A 23,233-nucleotide genomic window follows, 5' to 3' on the forward strand; every position below is an offset into this window, starting at 1 on the left:
TTCATCCATTACTACTTCTGCTACTCTCTAGTTCTGCAAATTAATTTGTCAGCACTTCTTTAGAACATAGAACATTATGGTGCAGTACATGATGTTGTGCCGACCTGTGAAACCAACCTGAAGCGCATCTACCCTACACTATTCCATTAACATACATATGGGGGGGCAGCCGGCCTGGGCGCCATCAATAAGACTGTTGCTGCCTCTGGGGGGAGGGTGAGTGAGTCTCCAAATAGCACGCATATGCACACAAACTTCTTACTGCAATATTTTGACAGGTTCCACCTTTGTCCTATACTGGGCAATGTTGGAGAAATTATCTGGGGAAGTCGGGTTTCAGGTACACCCTTGTGTAGAACTCCAGGAAAATGTGGGGATAGAGAGGGGGAAGGTGGGAGGTCAGTCATTTGGAGACAGTGCCTGGGCTCCCATCGATGTCCAAGACAGTTCTCGGCAATATTTCAGTTAGCCGAGTTCACTTTTAATCGCTGCAAACCAAAGACATGATCAGTGTTGGAACCACGTCTTTGATTAAATGTTTCTATTCGGACCTTGAGATCTGCTTCGGGTAATCCGATATTCGGATAATTGGTATTTGGATAATCAAGGTTCATGTGTATTCTAGATGCGGCCGCTCCAGAATTTTGTACAGCTGCAACATGACCTCATGGTTGTGAAACTCAGTCCCGCTATTATTAAAAGCTAACACACTGTATGCCTTCTTAACAATCCTACCAACCTAGGTGGCAACTTTGAGGGATCTATGTGAATGGACACAGATCTCTCCGCTCATCCACACTAACATTAGCCCAGTACTCTGTATTCCTGTTACTCCTTCCAAAGTGAATCACCTCCCACTTTTCTGCATTAAACTCCCATTTACCACCTCTTTGCTTAGCTCTGCAGCTTATCTATGTCCCTCTGTAACTTGCAACATCCTTCCGCACTATCCGTAACTCCACCGATCTTAGTGTCGCCCGCAAATTTACAAACCCATCCTTCTACTCCCTCATCCAGGTCATTTATGAAAATGACAAACAGCAGTTGCCCCAAAACCGATCCCCCAAAACACCACTAGTAACTGAACACCTGGATGAACGTTTCCCATCAACCACCACCCTTCTTTCAGCTCCCCAATTTCTGATCTAAGTCACCCTGAATCCCAAGCCTCTGGATTTTCTGCAATAACCCACCATGGGGAACCTTATCAAACGCCTTACTGAAATCCATATACACCACATCAATCGCATTACCATCATCCACCTGTTTGGCCACCTTCTCAATGAACTCAGTAAGGTTTGTGACGCACGACCTACCCTTTATGAAACCATGTTGACAGTCCCTAATCAAATTATTCCTTTCTAGATGATTATAAATCCTATTTCTTATAATCCTTTCCAACACTTTATCCACAACCAAAGTAAGGCTTTCTGGTCTTTAGTTAGCAGGGTTGTCTCTACTCCCCTTCTTGAACAAAGGGACAACATTTGCTATCCTCCAGTCATCTGGCACTATTCCTGTAGACAATTGTGACATAAAGATCAAAGCCAAAGGTTCTGCAATCTCCTCCCTAGCTTTCCAGTGAATTCTAGGATAAATCCCATCAGCCTTGGGACCTATCGATTTTCATACCTTCCAGAATTGCTAACACCTCCTCCTTATGAATCCCAATCCCGTCAAGTCTAATAGCCTGTGTCTCAGTATTCTCCTCGACAACATTGTCTTTTCCCACTGTGAATACTGACTAAAAATATTCTTTTAGCGTGTCCTCATGCACAACTTCCCACTACTGCCTTGACTGACCGTACTCTTAGTCCAAGGAGAAAGTGAGAACTGCAGGTGCTGGAGAACAGAATCGAAGAGTGTGGTGCTGGAAAACCACAGCCAATCATGCAACATTCGAGGAGCAGGAGAATCAACATTTCGAGCATAAGCCTCATGAAGAGCTTATGTTCGAAACGGCGATTCTCCTGTTCCTCTGATGCTGCCTGGCCAGCTATGCTTTTCCAGCACCACACTTTTCGACTACTCTTACACTAGTCATTCTTTTATCCCTGACATACATATAGAAAGCTTTAGCATTTTCCTTGATCTTACCTGCCAGAGACTCTTGTCCCCTCCTGGCTCCTCTTGGCTCTCTCTTTAGGTCCTTTCTGACTAACTTGTAACTCTCAGGGGCCTTAACTGAGCCTTCACGTTTCATCTTTATATAAGCCTCCTTCTTCCTCTTGACAAGCGATTCATCTTCTTTAGTAAACCACGGCTCCCTCGCTAGACCACTTCCTGCCTTCCTGACAGATACATACTTATCAAGGGCACGCAGTAGCTGTTCATTGAATTAGCTCCACGTTTCAATTGTGCCCATCCCCCACAGTTTCATTTCCCATCCTATGCATCCTAAATCTTGCCTAATTACATCATAATTGCCTTTCCCTCAGCTATAACACTTGTCCTGTATATGCCTATCCCTTTCCATTGCTAAATTAAGTGTAACTGAATTGTGGTCACTCCCACTGAACTGCTCACCTACCTCAAATCTCACACCTGACCTGGTTCGTTACTGAGTACCAAATGTAATATGGCCTTACCGCTAGTTGGCCGGTCTACATGTTGTGTTAGGAAACCCTCCTGCACACATTGGACAAAAACTGACCCATCTAAGGTACTCTGACTATAGTGTTTCCAGTCAATATTTGGAAAGTTAAAGTCCTCCATAACGACTACCCTGTTACTCTTGCTCCTATCTTTGCAATCCTTTTCTTTACATTCCTGGGTGTTTGTGGGGGCCTATAGAAAACTCCCAAAAGGGTGAACTCTTCTTTCCTGTTACTAACCTCAGTCCATACTACCTCAGGAGGCAAGTCCTTATCAAATGTCCTTTCTGTAATACTGTCCTTGACTAACAATGCCACACCTCCCCCTCTTTTCCCATCTTTCCTGGTCCGACTGAAACATCTAAACCCCAGAACCTGCAACAACCATTCCTGTCCCTGCTGTATCCATGTCTCCAAAATGGCCACAACACTGAAGTCCCAGTTACTAACCCATGCTGCAAGTTCACCCACCTTATTCCGGATGCTCCTGGCGTTGAAGTAGACACACTTCAAACCACTTTCCTGCCTGCCAGTACACTCTTATGACCTTGAAACCTTATTGCTGACCTCACTACTCTCAACCTCCTGTACACTGGAACTAAATTTAGGTTCCCACCCCCCCTGCTGAATTTAAACCCTCCCAAAGAGCATTAGCAAATTCCCACCCCCAGGATATTGGTACCCCTCTGGTTCAGATGTAGACCATTCTGTTGTAGAGGTCACATCTACCCCAGAGTAAGCCCCAGTTATCCAGGTATCTGAATCCCTGCCTCCTGCACCATCCCTATAGCCATGTGTTCAGCTGCCTATTCTTCACCTTGCCCTTACCCATCTACCTTTTTCTTGTAATTGAGGTGTGACTACCTCCCTGTAATTCCTCTCAATTACCTCCTCTGCCTCTCGAATGATCCGAAGTTCATCCAGCCCCAGTTCCCTAACGCGGTTTCCGAGGAGGTGGAGTTGGGTGCACTTCCCACAGATGAAGTCAGTGGGGTCACATGTGGTGACCCTTACCTCCGACATTCGACAGGAGGAGCATTCAACAGTCCTAACATCCATACCCCACTGTTCTTAATTCCCAAAGAGACGATTGAAAAAAAAACTAGTAACCTTACCAATCAGTGCACAGAACTTTTTTAGTTAGAGGAGGGTGGTGGTGGGAGACCCTACCTTCGTGTTTCAGGTAAAGCAACCACCCAAATATATAACCTCACGTACTCCGTCGTCCCACCTCTGCTCCTGCTCAGCATGCGTTCTGCCTATGCACGAGGTACATGTTTATCGGATTAATTTACCTTCCCAGCAACACCCTTGTCCTCACTACGCTGCTCCCACTACTGTCAATCCTCTCACCTGCTGCGCACAACTCGTCAAGCTTCTTCCATTCTGGCTTTTTTATTAAACATTCTAGTAACTCCAATATTGTTGTCTTTAGCTGTACTATTCCTTGTCTAAATCCTGCTATTTCCCTGTTCCTCAAGAAGTCTTTCTTTTTAAAGCATTTGGTCATCTGACAACTTTTTGAGGTTTTCTTGACGATAATGCTCCTGTGAAACACTTTGTCATTTGCACTGAATTATTTCCTGACCTTGAAGGTGTTATTTATTTCAGATTTCCAGCACCCAACAGGACAGTGAATGGAGTGATTTTCAGATTGGGCATGATCTGAAGGAATGATGGACTGGGCTTAAGTGGCTGAATGGCCCTTTCTTGTTTCCTGCATCCACCTTTTCTGTCTGGTGCAGTGCTGCATTTGTCCTCCAGAGTGTGGAAGCATCTGGGTTTCTCCCCCCCCTTTCAAATTCCTCAAACAGAAAGTAGCCTCTGACAGGGCCAGCAGGCATTGGGAAGTGATGTGTGAACCAGTTATTACCATTTGTAATATCTGCATCCTTTCTATTTAGGAATCACAGGCAGCCCAGTTGCAGATCCTAATGGAGTTTCTTCAGGAGGCGAAAAGAAACAAGAAGGAGGTTGGTCTTCATGGTTTTTTAAATACGTTATGTCTTTTTATCTACAACAAGCTTATGGCTAGCTTGAGCTGAAGTGAAGTTATTGCTCTTGATGTGAACCACAGTTTGGTTGGTATTCTCTGGCTTTTCAGTCAGAACGTTACAGATTCAAATCCCATTGTACAATCTGTTCAGTACAAAATACAAAATGATGCTCCCAGCAATGGAAGGAGTCTCCTTTTTTGATGAGAGGTTAAACTCAGGCCCAATCTCTCAGGTTTCCATTGCCACTAATGCAAAAAGAGCAGGAAGCATAAATGTGCCTTGCTTATTGTGGGATCTCACTGTGTCCAGTTTAGCTGTTTACTACATTGTGACTGCAGGTGTGGAACAGCACCTTTCAGGGAAACTTCGTTCGAAGGATTTCTTTCAAACATTAACATCTCTGACTTCCTTTACTAGCAACTGGACCAGTTACAGAAAGAGCTGAATGTTCTTGAAGAAGACATTAAGCGAGTGGAGGTTTGTAACGTTAATTATTGATTGAAGACATTTATTAAGGTCTTTATTGAAAAAGTGCAACCTAGTTCATGCTGGTCAGGTGGTGTGCCTTCACTCAGAATTGAACCTACTGTAGTTAGACAGAACATATTCTCTCTTTCATCAGCCTTTCTCTTTGCAACATATTTGCAGCTTACATTCACGCTTAGCTTTGCATTGTCAGCAAACTTTGTTCCTCTTTTTCAATGTCTAAGTTATTAATGTAGATTGTATATAGCTGAGGCCTCAGTACCGATCTTAGTTCCACTGCATTAGTCAGATCCTCCCTTATTATCCTGCTGTTTGATTGCTGTCTGTTGGCTCCTGTTGATATATTATATACCCAACTCCTTTTGCACAGCACCTTATCAAATGAGCTTTGGTAATCCAAGTTTACTAGTCTACTGGTTCCTCTTTATCCACTCCAAGTTATATCATCAAGAAACTCAAATCGATTTGTCAAATAATATTTCCTGTTGTAAAGCCATAAAGATTGAAGGTGTCATTAGCAGGATTATTAAACAATATTTACTCACTATGATATGTTTGTGTTCCAGCAAACCCATTCCGCCCCTGACATGGTGGTTTGGTGGCTCAGTGATGAGCACTGTTGTCTCACAGTGCCAGTGGCCTGGGTTTGATTCCAGCCTTAGGTGACTGCGTGAAGCTTGCACTTTCTCCCTGTATCCTGCATGGGTTTCCTCCCACAGTCCAAAGGCGTGCAGATCAGGTGAATTGGCTATGTTAAATTATCCTGCAGTGTCCAGTTTTTGTAAGCTAGGTGGGTTAGCTGTGGTAAGTGTGGTGTTACGGGGAGAATGTAGAGGGCTGGAATGTTCTTCAGAGAGTCGGTGCACACTCAATGAACTGAATGGCCTCTATCTGCACTATAGAGATTCTATGAGTCTATTCTGCGGTTACAAGCTTTGAATCGATTGTGGCCAGAAGAACTGAACTCCTGAGGTGCAGTGAGAGTGACTATCCTTGACATGAAGGCAGCATTGACCTAAAATGGCATCAAAGAGCTCAAATAAAACTGGCCAGGCAGGGTTCAGGGAGGCAGAGGGCAAGCCTGAGTTATTAAGTGAATACTTGGCATCTTTCTGAACCAAGGAAGTAAGTGAAGGTGGTGGGCAGGGAGGGAGGGGTGGGGGGGGGAGTAATTAATCCACTGGAAGCATTTAAAATTGATGAACTATTGAATAGGTTGTCTTATACTTAAATTGATAAGATACCAGAATCAGATCAGATGGATTGAAGGCTACTAAAGGAAGTGACTGTGGAAATTGCAGAGGGACAGGCAATAATTTTAGTTTACTTTGATTCAGTGAGGATGCCAGGGAATGGAAGAATTGCAAATGTCATGCCTTTGTTCAAAAAAAGGGCCAAACATAAGCCTAGAAACTACAAGCTATGGAGTTTCCACTGTGATGATGGGCAAGTTTCTGGAAACAGTAATTCTGGACAAAATTATTCAGTCAAGTACTGCAGGACCTTTCTCCAGTCTAAGAAGCATCAATTAACCACTGTTATTTTTTTTGCTGCCAGTCAACTAATTCTGCATCCATGTTACTATTGTCCTTTTTATTCCATGGGTGAGCAGTCACTGTGGGCTCTGCCACAACCTGCTCTCAACATAATTTGTAGACCTTTCACGAATTTATATTCTTGAGGTCTGCTTCCAATCTGATTGTCCCGGTCCATTTGTATACAGAGGTCCCACATGGAGACCCAGTCTTAGCTCATCAAGTGAGTTAAACATTATTTTCCTTCAACCAAATGAGTTTTCTGATGGGATTTCTTCAGGAAGCATGAGAATGAATTAAGAGGGAGATTAAGAATTGTTTACTTCTCGATTCTCAAACACTTGTTTTTCATAATCTTTTGTGTACTGACCTGTCCAGTTCTAGTGTGTGTTAGGCTAGTGGTGTGAACTGAGATGTTGAGTAGACAAAGTAGTGTGTCTGGAGTGACGCCATCATTCAGTCACTTAAATTAGAAAAGGCTATAGTATTCAGTACTAACATGCGGCTGTCTTCCAGGGACTGATGTTTAATGAGACGGCTGGTCTGTATTCTCCTGTCAGTGAATCGACTCATGTGCCGAACCTGGATAGCACTGTGCCACAGTTTGAAGCGCCATCTCCTTCGAACAGGTTGGTCACCAACCTTCTCAGTGTATTTCGATCAGCAACTGGTACTTAAGAATAGATTGCCAGTTTCAGAAAACATAGGAGGACTGATTTCTTTAAATATTTCCCAGTAGCTACAATCAGTTTCTCAGCCACTTGAATCTTCCCTCAACCTTACATGGAACAGTATCCTGCCAGGCACTCAATGTTATTGACTCTTAAAGGGGAACAGTTGTTTTCTGTTCACCCTGTCCATGCCCCACATCATCTCCCATACCTCAACCAGGTCCTCCCTCAACTCAAAAGAAAACAACCCAAGCTTATCCACCTTCTCCTTTTAGATAAAATGATCCATCTCAGGCAACATCCTGGTGAATCTTCTCTGCATCCCTTCTGGTGCAGCCACATTGTTCCTGGAAAGTGTGGCGACCCGCACACAGTGTTGTGGACCAGGCCAGACCCCCTCAAATCATTTTAACAAGGTAGTCCAGAACCTAACTTTTCTAGTTGTTTTAAGCAGATATTCCGGGAGCAACACAGTTGGTCAAACCACTCTGTTTTAAACCAAACAGAATTTATTTACACACGAACAAAAGAAAACCAAATTTAGAATAACATAACTATTTGAAAACCATACTGACACAAAAACGCAACTTAACAAAGAGGTGTTCGGATTTGGTGCAACGTCCCATAAATGCACCGCTTGGCAAAAAGGTAGACTCAAACACAGGTTCTTATAGGAGAAAGATGTTAGCGAGAGAGAGAGGATCAGCATGGAGCTGTTTCTTTGGGTCACCAGCTAAAATCTAACCCAAAACTCGGGGGAAAAAAACCCGAACTGGCCACTTTCCTTTCATTGTGCAAGTGTTTTAAAACAAAACCTGAAAGCCTTTTCTGATTGTTGACTTAGGCAGTATCTGTTAGCTGTTATTAAAGTTGCCAATTCAGACATTTTGACACCTCTGCCTAAGGGCAGAATAACCTTGTTAAAAGAACAGCATTCTGAGCTGTCACTTCTTTTAATAAAACCTTAAGTTGTCTCGAATGTGATTTGAAAGAGGTTCTAGAATTTACATATTAATGAACCTGCAGTCTATTCTAAAAATGGAAGACTTAACAGCAATCTAGGTTTGTTCAATATATCACTTTAATTATAAGCATGATAATGTGATCTTTTGCTATAAATCCTGTGTCTAATGGTCCTGCTCCACAGCTACCTGATGAAGGAGCAGCGCTCCGAAAGATGATGCTTCCAAATAAACCTGTTGGAGTATAACCTGGTGTTGTGATTCTTAACCTAGTCCACCCCAGTCCAACACCAGCACCTCCATATCATCAAAAAAGAGGAGTGACCTATTGGGTTTTAAAATTGAGATGCCTGGGTAGAATGAATAATGAGTATTTTTCCCAGGATAGATGTGTCACTGATTAGGGGTAAAAGTTTATGGGAACAATGGGTAAGTTTAGAGAAGCTACCCCACCACACTACACTTTATATTGTTTCACGATCCCAACAACCCATTTCCCACCTATTCGCCCCATTTCCCACACTTTTTACAGAAACCTGCCTAATTATCACTTGTTCTTAAATATGCTGTGCTTTTAAAATCTTAACTGGTAGGGCATTAATTCAGCATTCTTTTCTAGTTGATATGATGCCCTGCCTTCCATGCTTACTGCTGACTTTTTCCATTTCATTTGTAAACTGTTTTCTAACCCTTCATAACACTCAAAAATTTGAATTAATTTTGTCAAATTGTTAAACCTGAAATCATGAAAAATGTTCTCGATTCACTGCATCTTTCTCAGCAAATAAATCTAATTTCCTTAGCTGTTTCCTTCCGTTTTGATGAAGCTCAAATGTGATGGAATCTCTTATGATGTAGCCTGTGTTTGCTGCTGTGGTGTGTGCATAGATGATGTAAATTGATCATGGAGTAACCAGGACACTCCCAGGTTTTGGGCCTGTGGGGATTGAATGTACAACTCTGCTGAGGAGCAAGTGGAGGATGTGGGGATTTTGAGTTGTACCGTTTGTTTACAGCTAGATGCTGTGGAGATTTGGTGGAGAGCACTGTTCAGGATGTTGTCCTCTCTGATCCATAGCATGGATTTTCCGTTCTTGAAACAAGGAAAATGACTTGAAACAAATTCTGCAAACTGGATTGTCGCAGATCAGCAGGAAAAGATTAGACTAATGTTTGTCAATGACTGTCACCTGCAACATTATCCAGTTCAAACAATCTTTTCGAAGGAGCAGCCCCTTTGAAGCAGTGACAAAAGAAACTAGCAGAATTGGGCCATTTATGTCTCAACCCTGCAATACCAGGCTAATCTGTTTTTGTTCCAAATTCCATGTTACCTTCGAGGGACATAGCTTGACAGCACAAAAATAAGCCCCCTAGCCCATTGTGTCCATGCCAGTCATAAAGCACCTATTTACTCGAGTGCCATTGTCCTGCAGTTGGTTGTAACCCTGTATGCTACAGTGCTTCGTGTTTGTCTACACCCTGCTAAAATGCTGATGGTTCCTACCTCTACCTCCCTTTCAGGATGAGTGAAATGCACTTTGGAATAAGTAACAAGGTAAAGGAGTACACTTTCAAGCATCGACCTTGGAACTGGAAAAGACAACAGCAAAAACACAATCAGCCCTGTCGACCATGCAGAGTCCTCCTTACCAACATCTGCGAACTAGTGCCAAAATTGAGAGTGCTGTCTCACAGACTAGTTAAGCAACAGCGTGACGTAATCATTCTTACGGAATCATACCTTACAGACAACACCCCAGATACCACCGTTGCCATCCCTGGATATGTTCTGTCCCACTGGCAGGACAAACCCAGCAAAGGTGCTGGCACAGTGTATGCAGTCAGGAGGGAGTTGCTCTGAGAGTCCTTGACATCAACTCTGGACCCCATGAAGTCTCCTGGCTTCAGGTTAAACATGGGCAAGGAAACCTCTTACTGGTTACCACGTCCTGTCCTCCTTCAGCTGATGAATCAGTGATCTTCCATGTTGAACGACACTTGGAGGAAGCACTAAGAGTGTCAAGGACGCAAAATGTACTCTGGTGGGGGATTTCAGTGTCGATCTGAACAGGCTGGCCGGGTCCTAAAGGATATAACTGCTCGACTGTGAAGGAACCAACAAGAGGAATACCTTGTCCTTACTAATCTGCCAGCTGCAGAAGCATTTGATAAGGTTGAAGCATTCGCAGCAACCTTCAGTCGTAAATGCTGAGTGGATGATCCAGCTTGGGCTCCTCCAGTGGTCTCCAGCGTCATAGATACCAGTCTCCACCCAATTCAATTCACTCCACGTGATATCAAGGAACAGCTGGAGGCACTGGATACTGCAAAGGCAATGGGCCCTGATAACATTTCCGGCAATTATACTGAAGACGTGTGCTCCAGAACTTGCGGCTCCCCTAGTCAACCTAGTAGTTACAACACTGGCATTGCGGAAAAGTGTCCAGGTATGTTCTGTACTCAAAAACCAAGACAAATCTAACCCAGCAAATTACCACCCAATAAGTCTAATCTCCATAATCGGTAAGGTCATGGAAGGGGTCATCAAGCATCAACCACTCAGCTTATTGACGTCCAGTTTGGGTTTCGCCGGTGTTACTCAGCTCCTGATCTCATAACCGCCTTGGTTCAAACATGCACAAAAGAGCTGAATTTCAGAGGGGTGGTGAGAGTGACAGCCCTTAACATCAAGGCTGCATTTGTCTAAGTATAGCATCAAGGAGCCCTGGCGAAAGTGGAATCAATGGGTGTCGGGGCAAACAGTCTGCTGGTTAGAATCATACCTGACCCAAGGGAAGATGGTTGTGGAGGGTCAGTCACCTCAGCTCCAGGACATTTCTGCAGGAGTCCCTCAGGGTAGTGCCCGAGGCCCAACAATCCAGCTGTTTCATCAATGACATTCTCTCTGTCATGGGGATGTTCGATGGTGACTGCACAGTGTTCAGCACCATTCGCTACTCCTCAAACTGAAACAGTCTGTGCTCAAATATAACAAGATCTGGACAGTATCCAGTCTTGGGCCAACAAGTGGCAAGTAATATTCACGCCACACAAATGCCAGACAATGACCATCGCCAATAAGAGACACTAACCACTGCCTCTTGCCATTCAACAGTATTACCATCACTGAATCCCTCAGTGTCAACAACCTTGGGGTTACCATTGACCAGAAACTCAACTGGACTCACCACATAAACACAGTGTACAAGAGCAGGTCAGAGACTAGAGTCACTGCAGCGATTAACTCACCACCTGACACCCCACAGTCTATCAGCCATCCACAAGGCATAAGGCAAGAATGTGATGGAATACTCCTCATTTGCCTGGGTGGGTGCAGCTCCAACAATACTCAAGAAGCTTGGTACCATCCAGGACAAAGCACCACATCTACAAATATTCAATCCCTCCACCACCGACGCTTAGTAACAGCAGTGTGTATTATCTACAAGATGCACTGCAGAAGTTCACCAAAGATCCTTAGGCAGCCCCTTCGAAATGCACGACTTGGGAACACCACCACCTGCAACTTCCCCTCCAAGCCACTCAACACTCTGACTTGGAAATATACTGCCGTTCCTTCTCAGTCATTGGGTCAAAATCCTGGAATTTCCTCCCTAATGGCATTGAGTGAACCCACAACAAGTGGGCTGCAGCGATTCAAGACGGCAGCTCGCCACCACCACCTTAAGGGCAACTAGGGATGGGCTATCAGTGCTGGCCAGCCAGCGACGCCCAAATCCCACAAATGAATACAAAAAAGGTCGAGGTGTGAAAATCTACGGGTACGTCCTTTTAAAAAGCAATGGATATGATTAGTGGTTAAGCCACCCGATTTGGGTGGTGAACTTTAAAATGTTGCTAAATGAAGTGGCAAGGGCTTGCGATTATCTTCCAACCTTTCCAAGAAACAGGTGGATTGGATAGTGGCACATGTGGCTGCCTTGTTCAAGAAAGGTTGTGAGGCCGTTCCTCATTACGACAGACTAGTCACTTTAATATTGATGGTGGGCAAATTTTCAGAAAATCAGAACAATCGAGGGAAGAAAATTCCAACCAGCGCTTTTGAGAGTTTTGAATCAATTGAGGAGAGCCAGCATGGACTTGCACAAGGCAGATTGTTTGACTAACCTAATTGAATTTTCTTTGTGTAGTATTTTGTCAAAAGGCTGGTTCACAAATTGGAGGTAGTGAAATATGGGCGTCATTGTTAGATTGGATTTTAAAAATTGCCTTAGGGCAGATGGGCGGTAGGTGTAGTTTTATGTTGATTTCAGTAAGGCCTTTGATAAGGTTTCACATGCTAGGCTGCTCTGCAAGGTTAGATTGATTGGCATCAAGGGGGAACTGGAAAATTAAATACCCAATTGGCCTGATGGTAGGAAGCAGCAGGTAATAGTGGAAGGATGCTTATCGGACTGGAAGCCTGTGACTACTGGAGTGCCTCGGGTCGGTGTTGGGGTACTATTTGTTATCTATATCAATGATTTGGATGAGAATGTCCAAAGCATGATTGATAAGTTTGCCGATGAAACTAAATTAGCATGTGTCGTGGACTGTGAAGAAGGTTAATAGAAGTTGTACCGTGATCTTGATCAGCTGGGGAAGTGGGCAGTTCGGACAGCATCCGAGGAGCTTGCTGTGCTTTTCCAGCCTCACATCTGTTGACTCAGACTTCCAGAATATCTAGTCCTTACTGTCTCCATCCAGCGTGCATAAATGTTATCACCTAGTCCTGAACTTCAGTGCAACAGGTCTCTCTCAGAGCTGCAATGTCATATTTCCACATGTGTGTTGGTATCTTAGCAATCTTTCCTAAAGCACTCTGTGCAGTCACATGCATGCACATTAACCCTATTCTTAAACTTTGCGAATCTACGTAATTTACTTTTTCTTGCTTGTGCTGCCTGTCTCCCCAGCATTGTGCAACTTGGTATTCCTATCTGATATAACCGCCTACTTCTCTCTCGCTGCTAAATTAGCTTAAATCCTCTCAATTGCATAAGTGGACCCTGTTCCAAAATCAGCCCCTTTGTGGTTTAGGTACAGCCAAGTTTCATTTCTGTTATTTCAACCGTCTTCGACCATTAATATCCCACTCAGTGCTAGTCTAATTCTATTCTCTTTGCATCTCCCCTTTAATGACTAATCCCAGTCTCATTCTAACTTTATAGAACATGTCCTGGATCTATGGGCTCTGTTTGGGTTGTGACATTTGTGTTTTTAACTAATAACTACTCTGCCTGCCTTTTTGACCCAGGTTGACAGGAAGCACAGATCAGGTTTCTGTACTTGACAAGAATTAGTACTCATTATAAACAAATAGGTTCAAGCTACAGGTAACAGCTTCGTCTGTCCCTCAGTCACCTCTTGCCTATCTGAGTTAAGCGAAAGATTGGGGAAGCAGTTTGGCGGTTTCTGTTCACAGGATTTGCTGAGGTGATTCTTGTCCTGATCAGATTCTCAAACTTCCTTCTAGCAATCCTTTCACTTTGCAAGAGGCACGGGCTTACTGATTCACACGTATAAATAGTTTTTGACTTAATTATTTTCTTCAAGCTTAATGTGTTTTTTACTCCAGAGAACAATGACCATTTCTCAGTGTTTGAATATCTCATAACTTCTTCATGAGTTGTTCACAGCCCCATGCTTTGAGTTATGTAAGAACCAATTTCCCGTTGCTGGCAGTCAAAAGGCCTTCACATTGATAACTGGGGCCACTGGTCAACCACTTATTTTCAGCTGAATCTCCATGTGTTCACAGCGCTTGGCTGCATCTCATCTGTGAACTTTCTACTACTGGTTTGCACTGGTACCTCGGTAAACTGTAATTAACATCAATGTTAGGTTCCTTGCATTGAACAACTGGAGTAAATCTTCCTGCAATCCTTAGTTTTTATTTTTTTTAAATATTTCAGCCCAAAATTAAAAATCCATTAAAACCAAAAGACACTGCCTTTATAACTGGGCATTGCAGTGTTCTGTCTTTAAATAGAACTGTGTTCTATGATAAATGAATACAATGCAACTGTATCAGCTGCTGACCATAATTGTTTATATTCTGTCTTGTTCAGCATTATAGATTCTACAGAATATTCCCAGCCTCCCGGCTTTAGTGGAAGTTCGCAGGTGAGCTGGGGATGGGGGCGTTCTATATTTGTATATTCTGAATGAACAGTAATAATGTTTGATGAAGTTACAATCCAGGAGTTAACTCCACAGGGAGTGCTGCTGCAAGTTGCTTGGGGGAATATTACTGAATGATCAGAATGTTTGGACTATTGAACTGTTGCAGTACCATGAGTGGTCTACAGGTTGGATGTTACGTTCAGTTTATGTTACTGTAGAGAAATTCTCATGGGAAAGTTTACTTCCACCCGAAAACTGATTGGTAGACCTTGGTTAATGATCACACTCAAAAGAATCACTTCTGATAGTGTCCCACTTGCTCGTCTCCTGCACTGGATTGTCATTTGAGATTATGGTCCCACCTCTCTGGAGTCTGCCTTGACTCATGAGTGGTCACTCCATTTAGGTTCTCTCCAAATTCCATCCTTGTTTTTAAACCCCTTGATGGCTTCAATCCATCCCCATCTTGGGACCTTTTCACAGCCCAATTATCCATACCACGTTAGTTCATTGTGCTGATCTCCCAGCAGAACTTGTCTCATTTTTAAAGTCACAATTCCCTCTTGGCATTGGAACATAGTCTTCTCCTTGTTATACTTGTTAGATTTTGCAGAGTACTTTCAGAAATCACATTGCTGAGTGCTTCTGATCACAGCTGTCTCTACAAATGGAGAGTACATTCTCCCCATTCTACTCTGTGATAGCTTCCTGCCATCTTGATTGAGCAGCATTGCTGTCTGTCCCACCCTCTGTCTATTCCCTCCCCCCATGTCTGTTGCTCTGTCTGTCGCTATTAGACTCTGTAGGTCTGCACAAAAGAAGACTAGCTGTATCTGCCTTTGTTTTTGGGTGTGTATCTGACACTTGGATTGTACTAGGGTTTGCCATGCTCCTCTGGTCTCCATGGCAACCAGATCACCGGCTAATGACTAAACCTAACAAGTTGAAGGTCACATACTCCATTCATCCTTCACTTTCGGAAGGATGTAAAGGTATTAGAGAGGCTGTAGAAAGCATACGAGATGGCTGTGTCAACGATGAACTTCAGTGGACAGTGTGAACAAGATTTGATTGTGTTATTCACAATCAAATGATAAGCCATCCCCTTTGATGGAAAGGTCAAGGACCCAGAAGACCAGTGTCCGCTGTGGCAGTTGGTAGCCTCATCACCTTCACGTTACAAGCTTCAGGTTTCAAGTCGGCTGCAAGGCATGAGCACAAAAGTTCAGGGTGGCATTCCATCACAGTACCAAGGGAGCGATGCATTGCTGCAGGTGCTATATTTCTAGATGAGATATTTTAAGTAAGACCTCTTCAGAGCACTCACGTGAAAAGATGTCACCCAAGAGATCCAACAGGAAATTCAGAAGAAAAGTTTTTATCTGGAGAACAGAGAGAGTGTGGAACCTGTTTCCACAAGGAGTGGTGGTGAAGAAAATTGATGTTTAAAGGGGAAATCTGACAAGCATGTAAGGGAGAAGGGAGCTGGATTTAGATGAAAGAACAAAAGAGTAATGCATAAACACTGGCACAGTGGGTCAGAGGGTTTTTTTCTGGCTGTTTTTATTAGATAGAATATACAATCAAGAATGGGCGGCACGGTGGCACAGTGGTTAGCACTGCTACCTCGCAGCGCCAGAGACCCGGGTTCAATTCCCGACTCAGGCGACTGACTGTGTGGAGTTTGCACGTTCTCCCCGTGTCTGCGTGGGTTTCCTCCGGGGGCTCCGGTTTCCTCCCACAGTCCAAAGATGTGCAAGTCAGGTGAATTGGCCATGCTAAATTGCCCGTAGTATTAGGTAAAGGGGTAAATGTAGGGGTATGGGTGGGTTACGCTTCGGCGGGTCGGTGTGGACTTGTTGGGCCGAAGGGCCTGTTTCCACACTGTAAGTAATCTAATCTAATATGCCAGGGACCCGAGGTTCAATTCCAGTCTTGGGCGACTGTCTGCGTGGAGTTTGCACATTCTCCCAGTGTCTGCTTGGATTTCCTCCGGGTGTACCGGTTTCCTCCCACAATCCAAAGATGTGCAGGTCAGGTGAATTGGCATGCTAAATTGCCCAGTGTTCAGGGATCTATAGGTTTGGGGCACTAGTCAGGGGAAATGTAAATTAATGGGGTAGGGGAATGGGTCTAGGTGGGATACTCTTCAGAGGGTCAGTGTGGACTTGTTGGGCCAAATGGCCTGTCTCCACACTGTAGGGATTAAGTTCTATTTTGTTCATTTCTAGTCTATTCTTTTCTATGCAACGAAGTAGGAGAGCTGAATTGTTCTTGGAGACGACTATTATGGGCTTGAGGGATGAATGGCCTCTTGTGCTAGAACCATTCTTTGATTCTGTGTGTGTCTACCCCTTTCATAATGCTTCTTAAAACCTATCTCTTGCACTAAGTGTCAGGTCACCTTGACTTCACATGTGAATTGTGACATGTTGTTCAATGGTGGCTGCTGTAAAGCACTTTGGGACAGTTCCACTGTTTAAGGAGCTTCTTATTGCAAACTGTTTGGATTTCCCCTCTGTCACATAGTGAATGTGTTTGGGAAGGTTAGTTGAATGCAGGGTACACAATGGAGTGGCTGGATCAGCAGAATAACATGTTGACCTGTATGTTATAATTCCAGTGTCTACTTTTTGAATCAACCTATTATGTTTGCAGGGAAAAAGGCAAACCTGGTACAACAACACATTGGCCTCTCGGCGCAAGCGATTAACTGCTCACTTTGAAGATCTTGAGCAGTGCTATTTCTCAACCAGGTTATCTCGCTTGTCAGGTAAAAACAAACTTCCTTTATGCCTTTGATATACAATTAACTCTTTCGTAGCATTGGATTTCTATTTGAATGCTGAATGCTGTTTTGTTTAACGTGCCAAACAAGTGCTAGGCTGTGACTATCTCCAACAAGAAAACATTAACGATTTCTCTTGACTGATAATGGCATTACCATTACTGAATTGCACCTCCCCCATCAGCATTTTGTGGACAGACCAGAAACTGAATCTAATCAACCATGGAAGTTTATAAACTTATGAACAGTATATATGGATTTAATGGTGCTTGTCTTTTTCTGAGGATGGGGGATTTCAAAACTAGGGGGCACACTTTTAAGGTGCGAGGAGAAAGTTTTGAAAAAGACGGGGGTGGGTGGGGGGGGGCAATTTTGTTTTTACACCGAGGGTGGTTCGCATGTGGAATGAAATTCCTGAGGAAGTGTGGATATGGGTACAATTATAGCATTTAAAAGAAATTTGGATAAATACATGAAAATGAAAGGTTTTGAGGGATATGGACCAGGAGCAGGCGGATGGGCCTAGTTTAGTTTGAGATTATATTCGGCGTGGACTGGTTGGACAGAGGGTCTGTTTCCATGACTCTCTGTATGACTCTCTGACTCTGAGTCCATATAAATACTGTGGCTACAGGTTCGAATTTGGTAACTCTGCATTGAGTATTGCTCTCTAATTCCTCTGAAGCTGTTCCCCATCTTCAGTGCACAGGTCAGGAGTTCGTAGAATATATTCCATTTGTCTGAATCGATGCAGCTCCAATGACAGTATGAATGCCTGACACCATCCAAGATTTTCAACATTCACTGCCTCCGCTACCACTGCTCAGTAGCAGCAGTGTGAATCATCTACAAGATGCATTATTGTATATCACCAAGGCTTTGACAGCACCGTCCAAGCCCACAATCTCTTTTATCACCGAGAAGGACAAGGGCAGAAGATACATGGAAGCTCACAAGTTGCATCCTATTCTGTCTTGGAAATATATCACCATACATTCACTGTAACGGGGTTTATATCCTGAAACTGTGTATGTCCTTACACGATATGGACTGCAGCATTCAAACAGCTGGCTCATCATCACCTTCTCAGGGACAACTAGGACTGGGCAGTAAACACTGGTCCAGCCAGTGATGTTCACATCCCAAGGAATAAGTAAACTTTGCTTAGCACTAGGATGCTGATTGTAGAAGTGACTTTTGACTTGTTACAAGTGAATTTATTGGATAATGTCAATGGTTATGTTGGTAAAGGAGAATTCTCATCTGCCATTATCCCGTTGTAGTCATTGGTATTTCTTCTGTTACATAATGGAGTTATCTAGATGTTTCTAGAGCTGCTATTTCAGTTCTGTGCTTTGATTAGCTGCTTAGGTGGAGCAGGAGGATTTCAACTGGGATCAGGCTACTAACGTACCCTTGGGTAACTCAGTACAATTGCATCTCACAACGGTCAATGCAGGAATTGAACTAACTCATTCCATTACCCACTGCAGATGAAACAAGATCAGTAAATCAACTGGAGGAATTTCAGGAGTGCCTTTCCAAGTTTACACGGTACAGCTCTGTGAGGCCTCTGGCCACGCTCTCATATGCCAATGATTTGTACAACGGCTCAAGTATTGTTTCCAGGTGAGATGGTGTCGTTGGGTCCCGTTGTTTCCAGCTGGGATCCTGAGTCCCCTCTGGGGAGGGGAATAATGTATTGTGCTGAAAAATGTGTTGCTGGAAAAGCGCAGCAGGTCAGGCAGCATCCAAGGAGCAGGAGAATCGACGTTTCGGGCATAAGCCCTTCTTCAGGAATCTTCAGGAATAATGTATTGTGTCTGGGATATGTTGATTCCTGGGAATCCTCATGGTATCTGAAGTTAGTGATTGCAGTGGCTGCACATGGCAGGATGTAGTCACTGCCCATTCCGCTTGGTTACAGATCCGAAAGTTCATGATTGACCACAGCATCCTCTTCAACCCCTCTCCACTATTGTCAAGCTTTCTTTAAATAGAATTAAAAATTACGCAATACCAGGTTATAGTCCCAACAGGTTTATTTGGAAGTACAAGCTTTCGGAGTGCTGCTCCTTCGTCAGGTAGCTTTTTAATAGAGGAGTGGGGGAAATCAGCTTTCACCTGCATTCATTCCTATCCATCTCATTATGGTCAGAGAATTACCTGCAATGGCTTCTATTCCTGCTCTTGTATCATTCTATCTGGGGTCCTTCAAGGGCATCATCCCAAATCAGTGTTATAATCCTGCCTGATATTAGCCTGAAATCTGACTTGATAGATCGTACACAGTGATCTTTCACTGAGACACAGGCACGCAATTTTGCAGATTCAGGTTTTAGAACAAAATGAAGATTATATGCAAAAGAAATGAAGATACAATAGCCAAAGTATTTACATATATATTTACATCTTTCAAAACACAGTAAAAATGCAACTTTATCAATCCCAACAGCATCCCATTACAGGACTCATGCCAGAGCAAATGCCCTTTTTATCCCACATTGGGTTTGCCTTAGCTGGTTTAAATTCGAAATTGTGAAAATTTTAGTAGCCTCTGGCTTTATAATATAACTGAGATATAACTAAGCCCAGGCTTTTTCAGCTTCAATAACACCTCCATGGTTTTAACCAGACATTTCTGGTCTGGAACTTTGTACCAAGTCATTTTTAACAATTACTCATCCCAATTTCAGCTCAGAACTGCCCAAGGTGAAACTTAAAGAATATACTTTTCCATTATCTAATCAATTAAAAAAATCAGTTTCTGACCTTCCAAACAGGAGTCGAAGAGTGTCATGCTGGAAAAGCACAGCCGGTCAGGTAGCATCTGAACAGCAGGAAAATCGACATTTCAGGCATAAACTCTTCATCAGGAATGCCTGAACGTCAATTCTCCTGCTCCTTGGATGCTGCCTGACCAGCCGTGCTTTTCCAGCAGCACACTCTCCAACTGTGATAGTCCAGCATCTGCAGTTCTCACTTTCTCCTTCCAAACAGGAGCCTAATGTACCTTGTTCATTGGTACATTAGGCTCCTTCCAATATAAACTAAAATCATTTTCTTTAGAGCGCTTTGCAGGAAACCATGTGACGAATGGGCAGGAGGAGGCAATTCAGCCCCAGCAAGTCTGCTCTGCCATTCAGTGAAATCATGGCTTATGTGATTCTCATCCGCACTTTTCTTAATCCCCATAACTCTTGGTTTCCTTCGTGATGATAGAATTTGTCTGTCTTGGCCTTGAATATACTTAATAGGCTTGACAGTGCTCTGTGAGAAATTCCGTAGATTGACTACTCTGAGAGAAGTAGTTTCTCTCATCACCATGTTAAATAGGCAACCCTTTGCTTTGAAATTTTTCATTACATTTTAGAATTAGAGTTAGAATCCCTACAGTATGGAAACAGGCCCTTCGGCCCAACAAGTCCACACCGATCCTCCAAAGAATAACTCCCCACCCTGACCCATTCTCCCATCGTATATTTATCCCTGACTAATGCACATCCCTGAGCACTGTGGGCAATTTAGCATGGCTCATTCACCTAACTTACATATCTTTGGATTGTGGGAGGAAACTGGAGCACCCGGAGGAAACCCGCACAGACACGCGGAGAATGTGCAAACTCCACATAGACAGTCACCCGAGGTTGGAATCGAATTACTATTTTGCAATAAATTACCAAGTCTACAGAAACATCTGAAACCTCTTTGTCACAGCCTATGTACCACTAGTTTAAATGCAAAAATCCAAACTCTCAAATAAGTGAAATTAAAGTATGTGTAAATTTCACACCTTCCACCAATGTTACTTTATATATGTACTAAGGACACTCTGCTGTGTCTTAACTCTCTCAATTTCTCACCCATCTCCAAGTTCTCAAACCATTTCTCTGACATCGAGTACTAGTTGAACACAAAATCTTTCCAGTAATTGGAATGACTCTGCATTGTTTTTCATTCCTTCCACAAGCACTAATTCCGAGCCACTGCTTTTGTTTCTTTATTTAGTTGCTGTCAAGGCTGAACAACATTGTTTGCAAACTGAATGCTACATTTAATTGAGATGAGTGTCCGACTACATTTTGATATCATCACTAAGATGCCTCTTTTCATCTACATTGCATCACATTGAGTGATGTGATGCCCTTGACTAAGCTGTCTGTTGCTGCAACCCTTGTTTATCTTTTGGCTTAATCATTCCAGGGCATTCCTGGCCAGCCGACACCAGGCTTACCCTCTTTATATCATTTAACTTCTGACTGTCATTAAGTCAGACCAGGTCTTGTTCATCCATCACAATGCATTCCGCTACATTTGATTCCTAAATTGCACATGCATCAAATTTAAATGTTTCATGTTGCATATATATCTTCCAGTACTGAAGCCCCCCTGCTCTGCCAGTTCTAATCTCTTGTATATTTTCTGGTTTTATTTGTGTTTGGTGGCTGTGCTTTCAGATGACATGTCTCAAGGTTCTAAAATTTCCCTGCTAAGGAAGCCTTTCTCCCCATGAGGTAATAATGGAAATGTCCCTGAGCTCCTAATCCAGAAGTAAATGTGTTGGGACATGGGTTCAAATCCCATGACAATTAATAAATCTTATCATATTAAATTTGTCTCAGGTGACCATGGCAACTATCATCATTATCATAGAAGCCCGTCTGGCTCCATATTGCTCCATAGAAAAGGAAATCTTCTTCCCTTTGCCATTCTCAGCCCGATATTGAATTCAGCTGCAAAAGTGCTGCTGTGGAGTACCCCAGACATTGTCCTACCTTAAAGTGCAGTGTAGATGCATGTTTCAGTGAGCCTGCCTGGTCCCTGCTGCTCATCACTAAGCGCAACTTTGTTCTGACGCAGGTGCTTTTCCCTTGCAGCATTGAATTTGACAGAGATTGTGACTTCTTTGCTATCGCTGGTGTGACAAAGCGGATCAAAGTGTTTGAGTATGGAACCGTGATCCAGGATGCTGTGGACATTCACTACCCAATCAACGAAATGACTTGCAACTCCAAAATCAGGTTAGCACTTTCAATAATAGATAAGTGTGAGCTCTTGCATTTTGGAAAGTCAAATCAAGGCAGGAGTTTCATGGTGAATGGGAAGGCCTTAAGGAGTGTAGTGGAGCAGAGGGACCTTTGAGTTCAGGTGTATGGTTCTCTGAAAGCGGAGTCACAGGTAGACAGGGCGGTGAAGAAGGCTTTTGGCACACTGGACTTCATCAGTCAGTGCATTGTGTATAGAAGTTGGGAAGTTATGTTGCAGTTGTCTAGGACGTTGGTGAGGCCATACTTGGAGTAGTGTGTTCAGTTTTGGGATCCTTGCTATAGGAAGGATGTTATTAAACAAGAAAGAGTGCAGAGGAAATGTACAAGGATGTTGCCAGGATTCCAGGGTCTGAGTTATAGGGAGAGGTTGGACAAGCTAGGACTTTATTTTTAAAGGGCGTAGGAGACTGAGGGGGGATCTTCAGAAGTGTTTAAGATCATGAGAGGCACAGAAAGAGTGAATACACTGTCTTTTTCCAGGGTGGGGGAATTGAAGACTGAAGGACATCAGTGTAAGGTTGGAGGGGAAAGAACAAAAGGGAACCGGGGGGGGCAAATGGTTTACACATACGTATTGAGCTACCAGCGGAAGTGGTTGAGGCGGCTACATTAACAATATTTAAAAGGCATTTGGACAAATATGTGGACAGGAAAGGTTGAGAAGGCCATGGGCCAAGTGCAGGGAAATAGGGTTAGCGTGGATGGACGTTTGGGTCAGCATAGACCAGTTTGGCCAAAGAGCCTGTCTCTGTGCTGTAGGACTCTATGACTCTAATTTCAAAGGTGAAATACTTTGGCTGCTACAAATCTGAAATAGAAACTGGAAGTACTCAACAGGTCTGACGGCACCTGTGGAGAGAGAACAATAGTTATCTTTGCAGGTCTATGACCTGTCATGTGAACAAAGTTTGAAATGGCTATAGATTCAAGCTGGCCAGCAGGGGAAAGGTGAAGCAGAGACAAAGAGAAAATATGTGATATAGGAGAAGACTAACTTAAGTGGTAATGGGATAATTAATCAAA

At 43.3% G+C, this 23,233-nt stretch overlaps 1 protein-coding gene across 2 annotated transcripts in view; it reads left to right on the forward strand.

Annotated features, from left to right (window-relative positions):
- The window catches only part of cop1 (COP1 E3 ubiquitin ligase), a 109,847-nt gene that overhangs the window by 55,993 nt on the left and 30,621 nt on the right, over window positions 1-23,233 (forward strand). For both annotated transcript variants that reach the window (XM_087990941.1, XM_087990942.1), the window contains exons 6-12: window positions 4,499-4,567; window positions 5,009-5,068; window positions 7,129-7,241; window positions 14,320-14,374; window positions 17,033-17,147; window positions 18,656-18,791; window positions 22,040-22,183. In XM_087990941.1, the coding sequence (XP_087847067.1) occupies window positions 4,499-4,567; window positions 5,009-5,068; window positions 7,129-7,241; window positions 14,320-14,374; window positions 17,033-17,147; window positions 18,656-18,791; window positions 22,040-22,183 (692 nt within the window). The remainder of the gene's footprint in view (window positions 1-4,498; window positions 4,568-5,008; window positions 5,069-7,128; window positions 7,242-14,319; window positions 14,375-17,032; window positions 17,148-18,655; window positions 18,792-22,039; window positions 22,184-23,233) is intronic.

Source organism: Chiloscyllium plagiosum, unplaced genomic scaffold (genome assembly GCF_037043375.1).
Source record: "Chiloscyllium plagiosum isolate Xiang-an unplaced genomic scaffold, Cpla_swu_hap1 HiC_scaffold_9, whole genome shotgun sequence".
NCBI classification, from domain to species: Eukaryota; Metazoa; Chordata; class Chondrichthyes; order Orectolobiformes; family Hemiscylliidae; genus Chiloscyllium; species Chiloscyllium plagiosum.